Here is a 16,085-nt window from a genome sequence, read left to right as displayed (position 1 = left end):
TACACGTTCGAGCACTCCGTAGCTCCCAACTCGTTCTTGTGCTCCCTCCCTCCCCCCTCTCTCGATCTCTCTCTCTCTGGAAGCCTGAAGCAGGGCACGCCCGTACGCGTCTTTCTGCTGGCCTTCCCTCTCCCCTCCCTCCCTCTTCTGCCACAGATCTTCCGTTTGTGTTGTTGTTTACTAGCGTGGCCGGGGTTTGTGACGCGGCCATCATGGAGCTCGACCACGATGAGCAGCACCCAGACCGAAAAGCGGTGCCGCAGGTCCAGTGCTGTGTGTGCGGCCTGGTGATCGACAGCAACCTCAGCAACATGTGCCCCAACTGCCTCCGTGCCCATGTTGACATCACCGATGACCTGCAGAAGGAGTACATCCTCATCCACTGTCCGGAGTGCGGCCGATACCTGCAGCCGCCCAAGTACTGGGCTCGCGCCGAGCTGGAGAGCCGCGAGCTGCTTACCATCTGTCTGAAGCGCATCAAGGGGCTAAACAGCAGTGCCGGGAGCAACAGCAACGCCAACAAGGCGAAGCTTGTCGATGCCAAGTTTCTCTGGACTGAGCCGCACAGTAAGCGCATCAAGCTGCGCCTCACCGTGCAGAAAGAGGTCTTCAACAACATTGTTATTCAGCAAGCCTGCGTCGTTGAGTACGTTGTGACGTGGCAGCAGTGCACTACGTGCCAGAGGGTCGCCACCGGCCAGCCGCAGTGGGACGCGTGCGTGCAGCTCCGTCAGAAGGTGAACCACAAGAAGACGTTTCTCTACCTGGAGCAGCTCATCTTGAAGAAGCGGCTGCACGAGAACTTCATCCGTATTGAGGGGCAGCCTGACGGCCTCGACTTCTTCTTTGCCCACAAGAGCCACGCCATGAACTTCCTGGAGTTCTTGAACAAGACGGCGCCTGTGACGCGCCGCGATGCCGTGCAGCTTGTCTCCCACGACTCCAAGAATAACACGGCCGTGCAGCACTTCACCTTCGCGCTCGATATTGCACCACTCTGCCGCGAGGACCTTATTCTTATTCCGTACAAGGACTACTACCTCAAGTCTCTGGGTGGGATGGGGCCGCTGGTTCTGGTGCACAAGGTGTTCAGCTCCATCGTCTTCATGGATCCGCGAACGCTGCGTGCTGGCGAAATCACCGGTGCCCTGTACTGGAAGAAGCCCTTCGCGTCACTGCAGACGTCGCGCGAGCTGGTTGAATTCTACGTGCTCGAGTGCCAGCTGATGCCCGTCACCAACGGCACCTACCAGCTTGGCCTAGTCACCGTGTGCCTGTCGGACGAGGTCGGCGAGGGCCGTGAGTGGATCGTGCAGTCCCACCTTGGTGGCGTGCTCCACCCGGGCGACCTCGTGAAAGGGTACCTGCTGGAGGGGCGCATCCTCAACAACGAGGACCTGGACGAGAATCGCTACAAGCCGGAGCAGCTGCAGGATGTCATTCTCGTGCGCAAATTCTTCCCGTCGCAGAAAGCGCGCCGCAACCGTCGCCTGTGGAAGCTAAAGAAGCTCGACATTGTGACTTCGCAGGGCGAGGCGACGTCCATCAGCGGACCTGCCCGCCGCGGTGGTGCCAGCGCGAACAGTGGTGTGAACGAAGACGAATGCGAGTTTGAGGACGAAATTGAGCGTGACGCAGAACTGCGCAAGGAAATTGCAATCTATCGTATGATGGACGAGGAGATCGCCGCGCGGCGTGGCACAGCAGCGACAGCTGCGGATGCGGCAGAGAACGAGTACGAGGATGACGACGAGATTCCTGAGATCGCACTGGAGGAGATGCTGGACGAGCTGCAGATTGACGATGGCGCTGAGCCTGCAGGTGCCGAAGAAAGCCTAATGGCTAACGAGGACAGCGACAACGAGGAGGTGGCGGACATCCGCAAGAAGGTGCGCATTGAGTGAGTTCACTTTTCTGCTGTGCGCTCGTGTGGACTGTTGTGGTGTCGGCGGTACTGCCTCCTCGATTCCTCTGCGTCTTTGCCTTTTCCATCCCAACAAGCCAAAGGCACCCCCCCCCACACACACACACACACACACACACGTGAAGGCGAGACGGGGGCGGAGGAGGGACAGTGCAGTGCTTACCTCGTGCATGTACTTGATGCCCCAACGTTCTTTGGCTTGGTCATGGCAGACTCCCTGAGTTTGTGCTGCCGAGTTGATAAGCTCACACGTTTGTCTTTGGTTTCTGCTTGAGCCAGTAGAGAGCAGCAGGTTGCGAGGGAGGCGGGGAGGGGGGGCGGGTGAGAGCGCGTTGGCGAGGGAGGTGAGGCCGGAGCTGGAGTTTGTGTGTGTGTGTGTGTGGATGCGGAGATGGTCGCTCCGGAGCACCGTCTTTTCCATTCTTGTTTCTCTCTCAGCCCTGCTGCTGCCTCGCGGGGCGTTCGTCCACGTGTACATATAATATATATATATGTATACATGTGTGCGTGTGTGCTTGTATATGGGTGCGTGAAGAAACCGTGCCCCACCGCCCCACTCACCCCTCTTTCTCTCTTTGCATCGCCGACTCGATTAACGCCAATTTAAAGAAGGTAACCGTGAACAACACGCAGGCAACAAACAATAATCCGAAGGACCGCATTCATGCACGTGCACCAACGTGGGTAGAGGGGGGTATTGGTGGTGGCGGGTGGAGTGGCGGGTGTATTGAAGCTTTCGTGCACTCCGGTGCTGGAGCTGGGGGAGGGGCACCTCTGAGCGTGTATGTATGCGTGTGCGTGTGCTTCTGTGTGATTGCTCATCCAACCCTCCAGCGAAGACGCGTATTTCGGTGATGCAGGGTGCTGCTCCGTCAGCAGCGAGATGATACAGGGAGGGAGAGGCTCCCTGATGGCGCTCATGTGCGTGTGTGTGGCGTGTCGTGTCCTATGCTGTACCTTCTTTCAAGTGCTGATGTATCCGAGGTATCGTGCCTCCTTCGCGTCCTACAGGCGGCCTTGATTTCTCTTCGTTTGCCTGCTTGGCGAATTCATGTTTTTCAGCCCTGCAAGGACACTCGCTTCATATGTGGCTCTTCCTCTACCTCCTCCGATCTTTTCTTTTATCCTTTCCCGCTCGGTCGTCTACGCAGCATGCGCGCCATGCCACTCCTCACAGGTAGGCACACACAGGCAAACGCATACGCGTACACATCCCCAGACTCTTTGCGCCGCCGCAACGTCGTTCGCACGCACATACAAGGGTTGTGTGTGCAACCGTTGGTGTGGGTGCGAGGGTGCTCAGATAGTACAAGAAGCGTCCTTGTCAACGATTCTTCGAGAGGCTCGCTGCTTTCGAGAAGAGGCCGCCTCTGCACTGAACTCGACGTGCGTGTGCGTGAGAAATGGGCTCGGAGGCGGCAGCGGCACAGTCCCGATTTCTGCGTATCGGTCTTTGCCCTACAAGCAGACGGCGACGCTTTCGCCTCACACCCTCTGCAAGAAGGAAAGAGGAGCAGAAACCGGAAGGACGGAAGACGTGGAGGGCGACGTGACATCGCCCAGTAGGCGGCAGTGCGACAGAGCACAGGGCACTGCGTCGACGACAGGGGGGGGGGTTCCAATCGAGCCCATCACGTCGGCGGAGACCAGGGTGCTTCATCATGGCCATCTTTCTCCCGCGATGGCACTCCAGATTGCGGTTGCCCGCACGCTCGCCGCCTCGCATGCCCATGGGGGCGTGCCGGCGAATGGCCGCGACAACCAGCAGTGGCACTTTCGCCCCGCCGGTGTCACAGTCATGGCGGGCTTTTGCCTCGTGGCGCTACAGCGGCACCGATTGCCTACATCACCGGAAGTTTGCGGCTGTCTACGCGTTGCTGGAGGAGCGCCTTCCCGTCGCTCCGCTCTGCCCCAACGACGCACTCGATACACTGCTCTGCCTTGTGCCAACAGATATCCACCACAACGGCGTGGTCGACCATCTCGTGCGCATCGTCAGCGGCAACGCATGCTGCATTGATCCGTCCCTGTGCCTTGCTGTCATGGAGAGGCTGCTGGTGCCGGCGCTGCCGTCCTGGCTACGTGGGTCAGCCGTAGTCACGGAAAGCAGCAGCGACAGCGACGACTTGCCAGCTGCGGAGATAAGCGATGCGGCACTGCTGATTGCCCTGGAGCCGCTTGGCCGCGCGCTGAGCCGGTGTGTGGTTGTGCACGTGCGTCTCTGGCTCGGCGAGAGTGGACACGTCACTGACTCGTTGTGTCGTCTACGGGACTGGCACACGCTACGCACAGGCCCTCTCTGCCGGCGATCACGACACGACCGCGGAGAAGGTGACGACAGTAGTAGCTCTTTCTTACTAAGGGGAGCGGCGGTGCTGATGTCTTTCACAGCCCAGCGACAGCTCTGGGACTGTAGCGGCAGTGGGCGAGGTGCCGTGATGAACAGCTGCACCAAGCAACACCTCGGACGACAAGAGAGCAGCGACCGATGGCACGCCTGCAGTCTCATTGCCGTGGCCTACCCCGTTGTGCGGTTTCTCTACTCGACTCAATCGCGAGCGAACGGGCGAGAGCGTCTCGCGGCTCGAACGGGCATCCGCGCATCCGTTCCAACGGCGGAGACGCTCCAGCCGTCGCGCAGCAGCGGTGGTGCGGCCCCAGGCGACCGACATGCGTTTGATCCGTCGCGCTGGGGCACAGTGCGCTCACTTGGCCAACAGTGCTGGTGGTGGTCCACGGTGGTATGCCGCGCCATCCCGGTCATCCCATCCGCCGCCGGTCGTGCCTTTGCCGTGCACTCGCTGGTTGACGTCGTTCATGAACTACACAGAGAGCTGGCACCTTGCGTCGTGCCGTGTGGGTCGCCATTGCTGTGGGCGTGCTCTGAGCATCCTCCGCAGCTGCCCTCCCTCGAGACACTTCGGCCATGCTTAGCGATGCTTGAGTGGCTTCTCGTTGACAGCGTCCCTGTATTACGTGACAGGAGCGACGCTGAGGCCTCGTGGCTCTCGCCCGCTGATTTGAAGAGGAGCGTGCAGTCTTCGCGGCCTTCCGCATGGACAGCAGAGCTGCGGCGTGGCTGGTACCACCTTGGCGGCGACTTCGCTTGCCTCTCTGCTGCTGCGTTGGAGCGTATGGTAAACGGTCCATGCACCGCGCCTGACGTTTGCTGTCGTAGGGCGGCAGCCGGTGGCGCGGCTGGCATGCGCGACTCCGCCGCGCCACGGTCTGCCTCACCACCTCTGCGGCTGAGTCTGATCGGTACGTGCGCCTGCAGCCACCTCGTCCGTGGAATGGCGAATGTCGGCTATCGCCTTGCTCTGCAGTGGGCCGCCGTGGTGACACCTTTGACGACCGCTGTGGTGATATCGGCGCTGGTGGAAGGCACGCTCGACGCGCAGCGCAGGTGCAGCACATTTCAGCGGCTTGGCTTCCTTGACAAGCGTCAGCGCCAGCAGCAGGAGCAGGGGCTGGCGTTCCCCGCGTGTGAACTGGACGTGGTCCTGCGATTACTGAACGCCATCACGTCTGTCAGACCTGTGTTGTCGAGCGCAGCGTCCACCATCAGCTCTGGACCGTCAGCTGCAGCTGAGCTTGTCTTTGTGGAGGAGACGACATGGTGTAAGCTGGCGTGCCTCGTGAACCTTGTGCGCTGCCGCCTAACGGACAGAGTAGAGCGCAGCCAAGGCCGTGCCGGTACGGTAGGTGCAATGCACGAGCATCAGAAGTTTGTTCAGCTTCACGAGCAGCGACTGCTGCATTGCGGCCTGGTCCATGTGCTGGCGTGCGCGGCGATCTCGACAGCTGAGGCCGCTTCCTGTGGAACCGTGGGCGCAACAATGACTGAAGATGTCCTAGCTCTTGGCCACGGTGGCAAACGCCCTCAGTCGTCCGCCCACACACCTCCTCGTGCGCTGCCCGAATCCTCGGCTGAATTCCTTTGCGCACTGCTAAAGTGCTGGCGCACGTGGACGATGGACTGGCCTCTGCAGCTTCACGCGACGTGGCTGCAGGAGCTGGAATCTGCTGCCGCAGTTGTGGCGACGCCTGCGGGCGCCGAAGCGAAGGGGGCTGACGAGAGAGAGAGCTGCGGTGGCATATCACCCGCTACAAGAGCAACCGCCGCACACGCCGAGGCGGCGATGGCGGTACCCAATTTTCCTTTTCGGGGGGTCGCCGACGACCCATGCGACCAGGCGTGCCGGTCGATGCATCGCCGGTTGTGCTCGCTCCTCACCGAGGCGTGGGCCGCGACGACGGACACTCGGCACGACCGAGACCCACTCGATCTGTGTGCGTGCTGGTATGCTTTCTCTGCTGTGTCGCGTCCGCTTCGTTGCCCTTCGGCGACCGGGGTGTCATTGACCGCGAGAGCCGGCATGTCCCCACCTACATGCTGCGCCTCCTCGCAGCTATTCCAGCAGGGTTCCTGCGTGTACGAGAGTCCCCGAGAGGACAAGCTGCGTGAGCAGTTGACCCTCATGGCCGCCGCATCCGAGGAACGCTTCTGCCGCATGTGCGAGTCATGGTTCAAGCGACTTCGCGATCTCCCCAACACTCGCGTCATGAGCTCCATTTTGCAGTTGATGGAACAGCGTCCAATGCCGCTGCGCCGGCCTTCCGTGCAGCGCCAGAAATGCGACGCGCCCACATTTGGCTGGTACCCGATCTCTCTCCCTTCAATTGTTTCGCATCTTGCTCTCCGCATACTCTACCGCAGCAGGCCGGAGGGCACGGTCGGCACCACGGCGGCCATCCTTGACGGCAACGGTGTGGCTTCCGAGCTGCCTGGCGTCAGCGACTCGTTTGTTGCCATGGTGCATGCCGCGCTGCTGACACCGGCGACAGAGGAGCTGGCTGCCTTTCAGCTGTCAGTGGTTTGCCGGTATGCGGAGTGGTGCCAATCGGCGGGAGTGCACATTGGCTGGTGCGCCTGTGCCGTTCAGGCCTACCGTACAGCCGGTGGCGCTGGTATCTCTTACGTCTCGTGCATGCCTGTCGATGGCCTGGTAGGGCCGGCCTCCAGCGCTACAGGTATGCCGTGGTGGGTACTGACGGTGGACGGGTTGGCGGTGAGGGAACGTAGGCAGGGTGGCGTCAGCGTAGCCACGATTCTCTTCTTGTGGGAGCATGGAGCTGCTGCTGCTACTGGGATGGAGGGTCCTCGTTTTTTCGGATCCCATGACCTTCACGAAAGCGGTCGCACGTCTGCGATACGGCCACTGATGCCGCCGCGGCCCGGCACTGCTGGCGACGGCGCCTTGGCGGAATTGTCTCAGGCTTCGCCGAGTGAGATGAAGTTGGGTACTCTTGGTGCGCCACCCAAAGCCACCGCGGAGTTGGACGACGAAGTCGGCGGCTGCAATGGCTTCGCAGACGAACACCGCAGCATGCGTCAGAGCATTGTGGAGTGGGGTCACCGCTACGCGTTGCGCCTGGTCCTTTTCGAAGTGGGGGAGGGTCAGCGGCACCGCGAGAGCGGTGCCGCGCTAGCTCGTCGGTCGCAGCAGCAGCTGGCAAGGCAAGCGCTGTGTGATCCCCGGTGCCAAAGATGCAGGACCTTGGTGGCGGTCCACGAGGGTTCCGTTGAGGAGGATGCGAAGTCTGCAGCCGGTGCACGTCTCAAGTACGCTACATATGCGTACCGCTCTGCTGTGTCGGGGCTGGGCATTACACCACGATTTGTGTGGCACAGCGACGCCTACCAGCCACTTGTGCAGCTTGTGGCGGAGAGCGCTGCGTGTATGGTGGATCAGCTAGCTGCCGAAGTGCTTGCTTTCGCCTGTACGACGGCGGCGCACGGGGAGACGAGCAACTCCAAGGTTGAGGCGGGCGAACCGAGAACCGAAGGACATCCCGTTGTTGGTGCGATTGCGACAAACTTGTTCAAGGCAAAGCACCCTGAGCGCTGGACGACGCGCCTCACCGCGCACTTGTGGGGCGAGCTTCGCCGCAGTTCGGCACAAGCTGCCGTCGCACAGCCTTCTCGCACCTTCCCCTACGCTCACGGCACCAGTTTCCACGGCAGCCGCCACCGTCCGTCACCGACGCCGGTGATGCGCTACTCACTCGGCCAGCACCCACAGTCGCGCGGGCTCGCATCATCAGACCTCGTGTCGCGTTTAGAGCAGCTGCTGTGCGGCCTTGGCTTCGTCGCGGCATCGGAGAAACACCTTGTTTGTCACGCACCCGGCGGTGTGGTGCCGACGGAGGGAGTTGCAGAAGATTCTTACGCGCTTCTCGCCTCCCTGTTGCTGTCTCCCGAACTGGTGTGCACGTCCTCGATTGTGGTATACTTTGCGAACGCCGTTCTTTGGGAGAAATGCTGGGCCTGTCTGACGAGGGCCTCCAGCGCAGCTGCCCATCACAGCGGCGGCGGCATGCCGGGCAGTCTAGAAGGGCCGGAAGATGTGATAGCGCAGCTTGATGCACTCGTCGCCTTTCGGGTTATCTTGCGCTGTATCGAGCAGGTGCAGCGACTCGTGCACGAGCTGGTGGGGTACCTCTGTTGCGTTTTCGTGCCAGCCGTGCAGGCAGACCACGGCGCTGCCTGTCTCACAGCCACGCCGGTGGAGGCGATGTATCGCCTCGCATGTACATTTTCATCGTCTGCATCCCGCAGTGTTGCGCCACCGACAACGCATCCAGAGCACGCGGCCACTGCAAAGTGCAACAGACGCGATGTGCGCAATCTGCGCAGACATTTTTGCTTCTCTTCCGCGACGGTGCGCGCATTCGAGGTGCTGTGCCTCGGCAGATGCGGTGATGAGCGGCGAGCACCGCGGGTATGGCAGCAGTGGACACGCGAGTTGCTTCGTAGCGATCGGGTTCTGCGCGAACACCCTTTGCTGCGGTCGACGTCACAGTGGTGTAGCTGACATTTATCGCGGCTGTACCTCGTGTGTTTCGAGTTCTCTCTCACGCTTGCAAGTGGCAGTGCCGCATAAGACTCGCACGCCGCCGTGTAATGCTCTTGCACTCTGCCTGCTTGGCTATTGCGTTTCTCACTTGATCATTGTTTAGACTGCTCACCTTCTGCTCAGGAGGGGCACGGGCACAGAGAGAGGTGGTGGATAGCGTGCCAATCTTTCCCAGTCCTTGCCCACGCTGCTTTGTAGCGTTAGTGAAGCGGAAAGAGATGCAACGGTCGCACCTGTGCCTGCGCGTACGTGTTCCTTTCTTCTTTCCCCTTCCCCCTCTTTCTGTGTGTGTGCGTGCGCTGTCTCCGTGTCCTCCCTCCTTGTCGCGTTCCTGCGATTCTTCTGTTGTCCCCCGTTATTCCCCGCGCGCGTCCTCGACACCTCGCATGCGCCCATACGCACAGGGACATGCAAGCACACCGGCTCGGGCTTCCTCACATGGCACTTTGGAAGTGGTGCGGAGGGGTGAGCTGCGCACCGCTCTCTCGGTAAGCAAAGACGCACGTTGCCATCCGAACTTCGTGGTGTCTCCGCTGCCTCCTCCCCCTTCTCAGCCCCGGGCTCTCGAGGCTCTGGTTGCTCACGCGCTCGAGGACATCTGTTCACATCAGTGCAATCCTCAAAGTATCCTCCCATCGGCTCACCACACCTTTCACGTGCTTGTCACACATGCACAACGTTCTCTGTCCCTCCTCCACAGCACCACAACAGAAAAGAGCCCGCTGTCGACATGAGAAGCCATCACTGTCGCCGCGCCATCGCTTAACTGTTCCAAGATGTCTGACCCTGTCCGTCGCCGATATGTCGATAGCGGCTACCCCTCCTATGCGAGGCCGCACGCCTTCGATGCCTATGATTCTGGCCCGCGAGAGACTGATGTGGTAGAGCAGCAGCAGCAGCAGCCGTCTCACCAGCCGCTGCGGCGCCGCGGCGCACCTGTTCCAGCTCCACAGCTGCTTTTGTCAGGTCGATCGACTCCCTTGGCGAAGCGGCCGACCCCGGTAAAGACCCCGTACAAGAGTGCGCCCTCCACGACAACGTCCTCCTTAATCGAGTCGGTTCCCTGCACTAACTCCTCCGGGAGTAGAGACACAGCGACTGCGTCACCGCCACACGATGACCAGCTAACGCAGCCGAACAAGACACAGCGGCCACTGCGCGCATCCGCGTCGTCGGCGAGTACCTCCGCGTCTGTGATGTCGCCCTTACAACAGCAGGTCGCGCGTGAGAGTCGGCAAAACGAGTACCGACACAGTAGCCCTGCTCTCCAAGGTGGGCAATCACCAGCGACGCAGATGACGCTGCTCCCCGCGCCGGCAAGATCGAGCGAGCGTTCCGCGAGTGCGGTCCCGCCACCGGTGTCGCGACGCGCACATCAGCGCTCTGGTCTGAGTACAACCCCGGGGGAGCAATGGAGAGCAGACGGGCACCCGCCACGTCTGCCGACGTCGCGTGCACCTGGGCCTTCCATGCTCACGACGAAGGACCAGATGACCATCGGCCATAGCCACCCCGCCGCCGTCTCACTTCACTCCGTTAGCCCCATCCGCGGCCTGGAGCGTCACAAGGGACGTGTTGACCAGGCCAGGAGCCCCGCACCACGCACAAGCAGTAGCACACCTCGCAGTAGCACCGCGGCAAGTAACGTCCCTCGTGCGCCGTTTCACAAGCGGCAACAGGCGCAAGCGCTGAGTCCGGCCGCCCACTCACCGACGACACGTGGATCCTCCACGGTTGTGGCAGGGCCAGTCAGAGCAACGGCGGACAGGCGTGTGGTCGCCGCACCGGCACCCAACAAGGCTGACGCGCAGCTGATGGCTCAAAAGGAGCTGCGCCGCCAGGGCGAGATCCGAGGCCAAGGTTACGTTGCGCAGACGGCGTACACCCAGCGAAACCCCTTTCGCAGGCAGGACTTTGCAGAGTTCGCGGAGAACCCGCAGTACCTCCCGCCACCTGGATTCCGTATCTACCCGCAGGCGATGGCCACGCGGGTCTACGGCCTCGAGGTCAGCCGCGCAAGCCAAGGGGATTGCATGATGCAGCGTCTTCTCGACGCGGCGCACCCGTCAACGGCCGAGGAGCGGGCCGAAATGGAAGTGCTGCTGAGCGCAACACTCGAGAAACTGCAGCTTGGTGACTGGTTCTACAAGTGGACGCGCATCAAACACGTGCACCAGCGCTACGTCTGGCTGAACCTGCAGCGCGGCACTCTCATGTGGTCCCTTTCGTCGAAGAAGAGCGCTGTCCTCAGTTCCGAGGTGAAGCTGTCCACCATCACGAGCGTAACACCGGAGTGCCTGCAGCTGGAGGCGCCGGTGCGCTTCTTCTACCGCATGAACATCAACACACCACACCGCTGCATCAGCCTCGCGACGGAGATTCGAAGCAAGTTCGACGTTTGGTACCATGTGCTGCAGCAGCTGACGGCGCCGAACTCGACGTATGGCGTGCCCGGCGTGTGGGGACGACCGTCGAGCAGTGTCAACGCGGCTGGGTGGGGTGCAGCAAGCCGGTGGGCGTCCCGCTACAGTCCGCTGGCCGCCGTGGTGGACAATACAACAGGCTCCACCGGCTACAACGAAGCGTACGCGCACGGTGCCGTCTCCTCCAGTGACTGAGGGCAGGGAGAGCGATGTGTCGGCCGCTGGCAGTGGCGTGTTCGCCACCCTCACTCCCGCATGTGTGTGCGCGCGTGGGTGTGTGGGCGAGTGTCTCTGCTTTCCCCGTCCAGTGGGAGCAAAATATGCTGCCTTCCACTTCGTCTTCCTCTTTCGCCTAGCGTGCTGTGGCTGACGTGTGCCCGACAAGGGCGTGCGCCCTCGCGCGTTCAGCCTCACACCCAGCGTTGCGCCCAGATTTAGAGACAGCAAGGCAACACACTACGGAACGGTGTTGCCTTTACTGCTACAGCTGCTGCTGCTCATGCCGGCCCTTCTCTCGTTTTTTCTTCTCCATTCAAGCCACCCGTTCGTGCGAGCTTCACTCAGACTGCTCGGTGTTGCGGATTTAGACACGCATGCATACGCCATCCACACTGCAAAGAACGGGCAGGCTGATTCGTGCCATCCGGGCGCGCGCGCGCTCGTGTGGGAGTCTGTGCGTGTGGCGTGAGTGGCAGAGCGCCTGCAATCCGCGGTCACGCGTGGAAGGGAGAGAAACAGAGGGAGGGAGCGGCACGGGGCGTAGGCAGTCGCGGCTGGACGCCTGCTAAAGCAGCACCGAACCACCCCACGCCCTCTTCCCTTCCCCGACCCCCTCGCTCGCTGCTCCCTCTCCCACGTCGTCTCTCTCCTGCACTGAAGCCCCTCGCTTGGCCCCACCTCATCCCACCCGATCCCACCGCCACAGCTGCAAAGACACGTACAACTCCGCCCGCTGATTAGCGCGGTTGAGTTCTTTTTGCCAGACAGACAAACACCCGCACATAGCCGCAGATGGGCAGGCGGAGGTGTGTTGCACGCGTTATCAATCCATCACCTGTGTAGAGCCCCTCCCTCCCTCCTCTATCCCCCTGCCAAAAATGCCGAACCGCTTCTGGTGGCGGCAGACTCAAGCGCCCACGACGTAGCGAAGCTAGAGCGATGCATGGCTGCTGATGTCTGTGGACAGGTCCTGGGCGGCGCTGCGTCGGGGCGACCTGCGACCGTGAGCTCGGTTGTGCCATCCATGTGACGGGCGGCGTGCCAGCGTGACTCGAGCGCATCACAGCCGACCCTCACACTGCCCACTGGCATGTGTGTGTGTGGGTGTGGGTGTGTGGGGCCTGCACCACCGCGAGGGGGACGCACCAGTCGCCAACCGGCACAATGCGGGCGGCTGCGAGGCGGGTGTGGGTAGCGTTTGGTGCGCGGGCCCTGCTCTCAGATGATGGTGTCGGGGCGTTGCCGTGCTGGCTTGTGTGCGCGGCTGCTTCGCACGACGGGAGGTGGGCCTGTGACGGGCCGGGGGCAGAGCGGAGCGGAGCGCATGCTGCACGGCAGAGAAATGGACACGCTGACATAATACAATTCGCCTTTGGAGCCGGCACTGGTGCGTGTGCGCGTGCGCCTGTGTTTCTGTGTGTTGACAGCTGCATCGCCCTCACGGAATTCGGCTGACCGCATAGCTGTGTTGATTCCTCTCTCTTTCGCTTCTTTCTCTGTCTGCGGCGCAGCGCGTCTGGCCAAGCTATCTCGGCTCGCTCGCGCACGTACGCCCCCCTCCCCTGCGCGCCAACTCCGTGACGAGCTTGTCGCACTCTTCGTTTTGTGCGTTCCGAGTCGTGCAGCTGGTCTAATCCCTCCCTCTCCTTCTCCCTCCCCCCTTTCCGTGTCTCCCCGCCACACACACACACCGTGGCCCTTTGTGTGTGCCTCGCTACGCCGTTGTCACATCACCTCATCCTCGCGGCCTTCTTTCTGCTTCTCTTGAAGCACCGTTATTGTAGGGGGACGACATATACACATGGACGACGAGGACACGATTCGCGCGGCCAAGTTGCTGCGCGACGATGATGGGACCGACGGCAGTGGCTTAGACAGCGTCCCTGCAACGACAGCAGACCCGTCCGGATACTACGCCCGCCTCGGCGTTTCTCCAAAGGCGACGCAGCAGGATATACGCCGTGCGTTTCTGTTCCTCAGTCAGCGTTATCATACGGACAAGCACGCGAGTCAATGCGACACGGTGCAGAACTTGATGAACGAGCGCTTCCAGGAGCTGCAGGATGCCTACGTAGTGCTGTCCGACGAGCGGCAGCGCGCTGCGTATGACGCAGGCGGTGACAAGGGGATCCAGCGGTTGGCCCTCGTCCCAGCCGGACTTTACCGGCGCGAGGACATCTTGAACTACGTCTTGTCTCTCGACAGAGAAGCGCAGCTGCTGCGCACCGCACAGATGCTCTCGGCGACCTCGCAGACAACGGTGAGCTTCTCCACCGCCCACTTGTTCAGCTTCCCAGGGCCGAGTGAGGGCATTGGCAGCAGCAGCAGCAGCAGCGGCGTCGAGGACGGCGACGACGCTGAGTCGAGCACCCACGGAGGCAGAGACAGTTCCGAAGACGAAAAGCCACCGTCTGAGCAGCCTCAGCCCGCCCCATCATCGCTCCACGAGCAGCAGACGGCGACGCGACCCATGACCGCGTCCGCCACCACTTCCTTCCCTGTTGGCGACACCTCCACAACAGCTCCGTCAACACCCGCTCCTGCAGCAGCGCCACTGCAGAGCGCGACACCGCCGGCGAATACCACAGCGGCCAGAGTGGTTGAGAAAGGCGCTCCCCCTGCCTCGGCTGCCGCGGTGCAGGCACAACTCACGGCCAAGGAGGTCGTCATCGATGGCCAGCGTCACATTGTGCTAATCCCGAACCAGGAGGTGCAGCAGCAACTCAGACAGCGGATGCGAGGGCTGGCCGCCGGGGAGGCGTCTGCACCGTCCCTCTCCGGCAGCAGCGGTGGTGCCTTGCCTCGAGCGGCGCCGCGGCTGCACCGCATGCCCGTGCCGCAAGCGCTCATGTTTGCCGTCGTGCCCAAGTCCATGACGTTCCGAAGCTCCTTCCAGCATCTCGTCGCGCCGCGGCTCTCCCTCACCTTCCGCACGGACAGCACCTCACGGATGCAGAAGACGACCACAAGCCTCACCACCGCGGCAGAGTACCGCCCCGACGACGTGCGTACGTATGAAACGTCGCTGCGCATGGCCGTGAATGGGCTGAAGTGGTGCGTCATGCAGGCGCGTGCCCTGAACCCGCTGTGGACGCTCAAGGCGAAGCTCACTGTATTGACGAACTCGGCGCTACTGCAGAAGCTGGAGCTCACCCTAACGCGCAAGATGTCGGCGACGGCGGAGCTGGAGAATGTGCTGGCCATGTCGCTCACTGAGCACGGCTACTTCCGTTCCAGCTTCAACGATTTTACGGAGGATGTGCAGCAGGGCCTCAGCACCTACATGGCGTTCCACAACATGTACGTCACCGCCTTCACCGGCAAGAAGTTCGTGCTGGGCGTGGACACGAAGGACCCCAAGCACCCGCCTGTGTACGGCCGGATGCAGTACTCGGTGAACTGCTCACCGCTCGCTGGGCAGTCGACCTTTGGCATTGAGGCCTGGTACTTACCCTCAAAGACGCAGCGGTACGGCCTGGCCTTCACGGCAGTCGTGCCCTATGCCGTCAGTCCCATCGTACCGCCCTTCTTCATTGTGCGAAGTGCGCAGTTCGCCGTTGTGAATCAGGTATCCATCCTGTACGCCCGCGGCCGCCACCGCATCTCCGTCCCCATCATCGTCTTTATTTCGCCCAAGGTGAGCCACGCGCTCATGTGGTTGTCCGCGCCACTGACGCTGTACCGCATCGGATCAATGCTCTACCGGCCCTACGCCCGCGCCAAGGCGATCCGGTACTACACCGAGCAGCGTGAACTGCACATTGCGGAGATGGACGTGGCGCGAGAGAGGGCTCGTATGGAGCAGCTCGCCCTCGAAAGCCTGGTGCTGATGAGCCGCGCGAAGGAGGAGCGGAAGGGTGGCCTTGTTATTATCAACGCTCGCTACGGTGTGATTGAGCCTCAGTTCGCCGAGATCGTGCCCCCGGTGTCACCGGGGGTGAACCGCTCGCCGTCCGGGTGGTGGCCGTCGCAGATTATGGCTCGTGTGGTGAAGCGCCTCGTCCGAGGGTGGATGCGGCGCCGCGGCACCGCTAAGGCTTCGTTGGAGGCCGAGGCGGACACGGAGGCGCGGCACAGCTCAATGCGCAGTGACGCCATTCCGCTGTCCATCGACGTCACTATCGCGATGCAGAACCTGGTGCGTGACTCGGCGCTGACGCTGCCCGCAGGCACGAAGAGCTCACTGGTCGGTTTCTGCAACCCTGATCCGTACACGCCAGAGCTCCAGAATCTAAAGATTGTGTACTGGTTTCGCAAGCGCAAGCACATGGCGGTATTCAAGGATGACGAGGAAGTAGAGCTGCCGCAGCGAGAGCACCTAATCAAGCCTTGAGTGTCTCCCTCCTTCCCTTCCTATCCCTCTGTGTCTCCCTGCGTATCTAAGCGTGTGTATGTGTTTGACCGAGAAAGTCGCCAAGTGTGTGTGTGTGTGTATGTGGGGAAAGTGAGAGAGTACCAGTGGGGCGGAGAGGAAGCGATGCGCCGAGGGAACAGACACGAAAGAAAAAAACAAAATGGAACAAGTCGAGAGAGTGAAAGGGAAAGAGGGAGGGAGAGGGGCAAGACAGCTCCAAGTACAGAACATTCACAGCAAATGCG

At 61.7% G+C, this 16,085-nt stretch overlaps 4 protein-coding genes across 4 annotated transcripts; all 4 read left to right on the top strand.

Moving 5' to 3' along the window:
- Positions 1-212: 212 nt before the first annotated feature.
- Positions 213-1,904, top strand: LINJ_26_0940 (conserved hypothetical protein; the record flags this gene model as incomplete). Its single annotated transcript, XM_001470400.1, has 1 exon — positions 213-1,904. The coding sequence occupies one exon, from the start codon at positions 213-215 to the stop codon at positions 1,902-1,904; it is 1,692 nt and encodes a 563-aa protein (XP_001470437.1).
- Positions 1,905-3,585: 1,681 nt separating this feature from the next.
- LINJ_26_0930 (conserved hypothetical protein) lies at positions 3,586-8,802 on the top strand (the record flags this gene model as incomplete). The annotated part of the gene is made up of 1 exon (XM_001470399.1): positions 3,586-8,802. The coding sequence occupies one exon, from the start codon at positions 3,586-3,588 to the stop codon at positions 8,800-8,802; it is 5,217 nt and encodes a 1,738-aa protein (XP_001470436.1).
- Positions 8,803-9,620: 818 nt separating this feature from the next.
- Positions 9,621-11,462, top strand: LINJ_26_0920 (conserved hypothetical protein; the record flags this gene model as incomplete). The annotated part of the gene is made up of 1 exon (XM_001470398.1): positions 9,621-11,462. One exon carries the CDS (start codon positions 9,621-9,623, stop codon positions 11,460-11,462), a length of 1,842 nt encoding a protein of 613 aa, XP_001470435.1.
- A 1,825-nt stretch (positions 11,463-13,287) lies between these two features.
- On the top strand, positions 13,288-15,819 carry LINJ_26_0910 (conserved hypothetical protein; the record flags this gene model as incomplete). The annotated part of the gene is made up of 1 exon (XM_001470397.1): positions 13,288-15,819. One exon carries the CDS (start codon positions 13,288-13,290, stop codon positions 15,817-15,819), a length of 2,532 nt encoding a protein of 843 aa, XP_001470434.1.
- Between the last annotated feature and the right edge of the window lie 266 nt (positions 15,820-16,085).

This window comes from Leishmania infantum, chromosome 26 (genome assembly GCF_000002875.2).
Source record: "Leishmania infantum JPCM5 genome chromosome 26".
Lineage (NCBI taxonomy): Eukaryota > Euglenozoa > Kinetoplastea > Trypanosomatida > Trypanosomatidae > Leishmania > Leishmania infantum.
The sequence above is the reverse complement of the archived record's forward strand: the minus strand, read 5'-3'. Positions and strand labels throughout refer to the sequence as shown.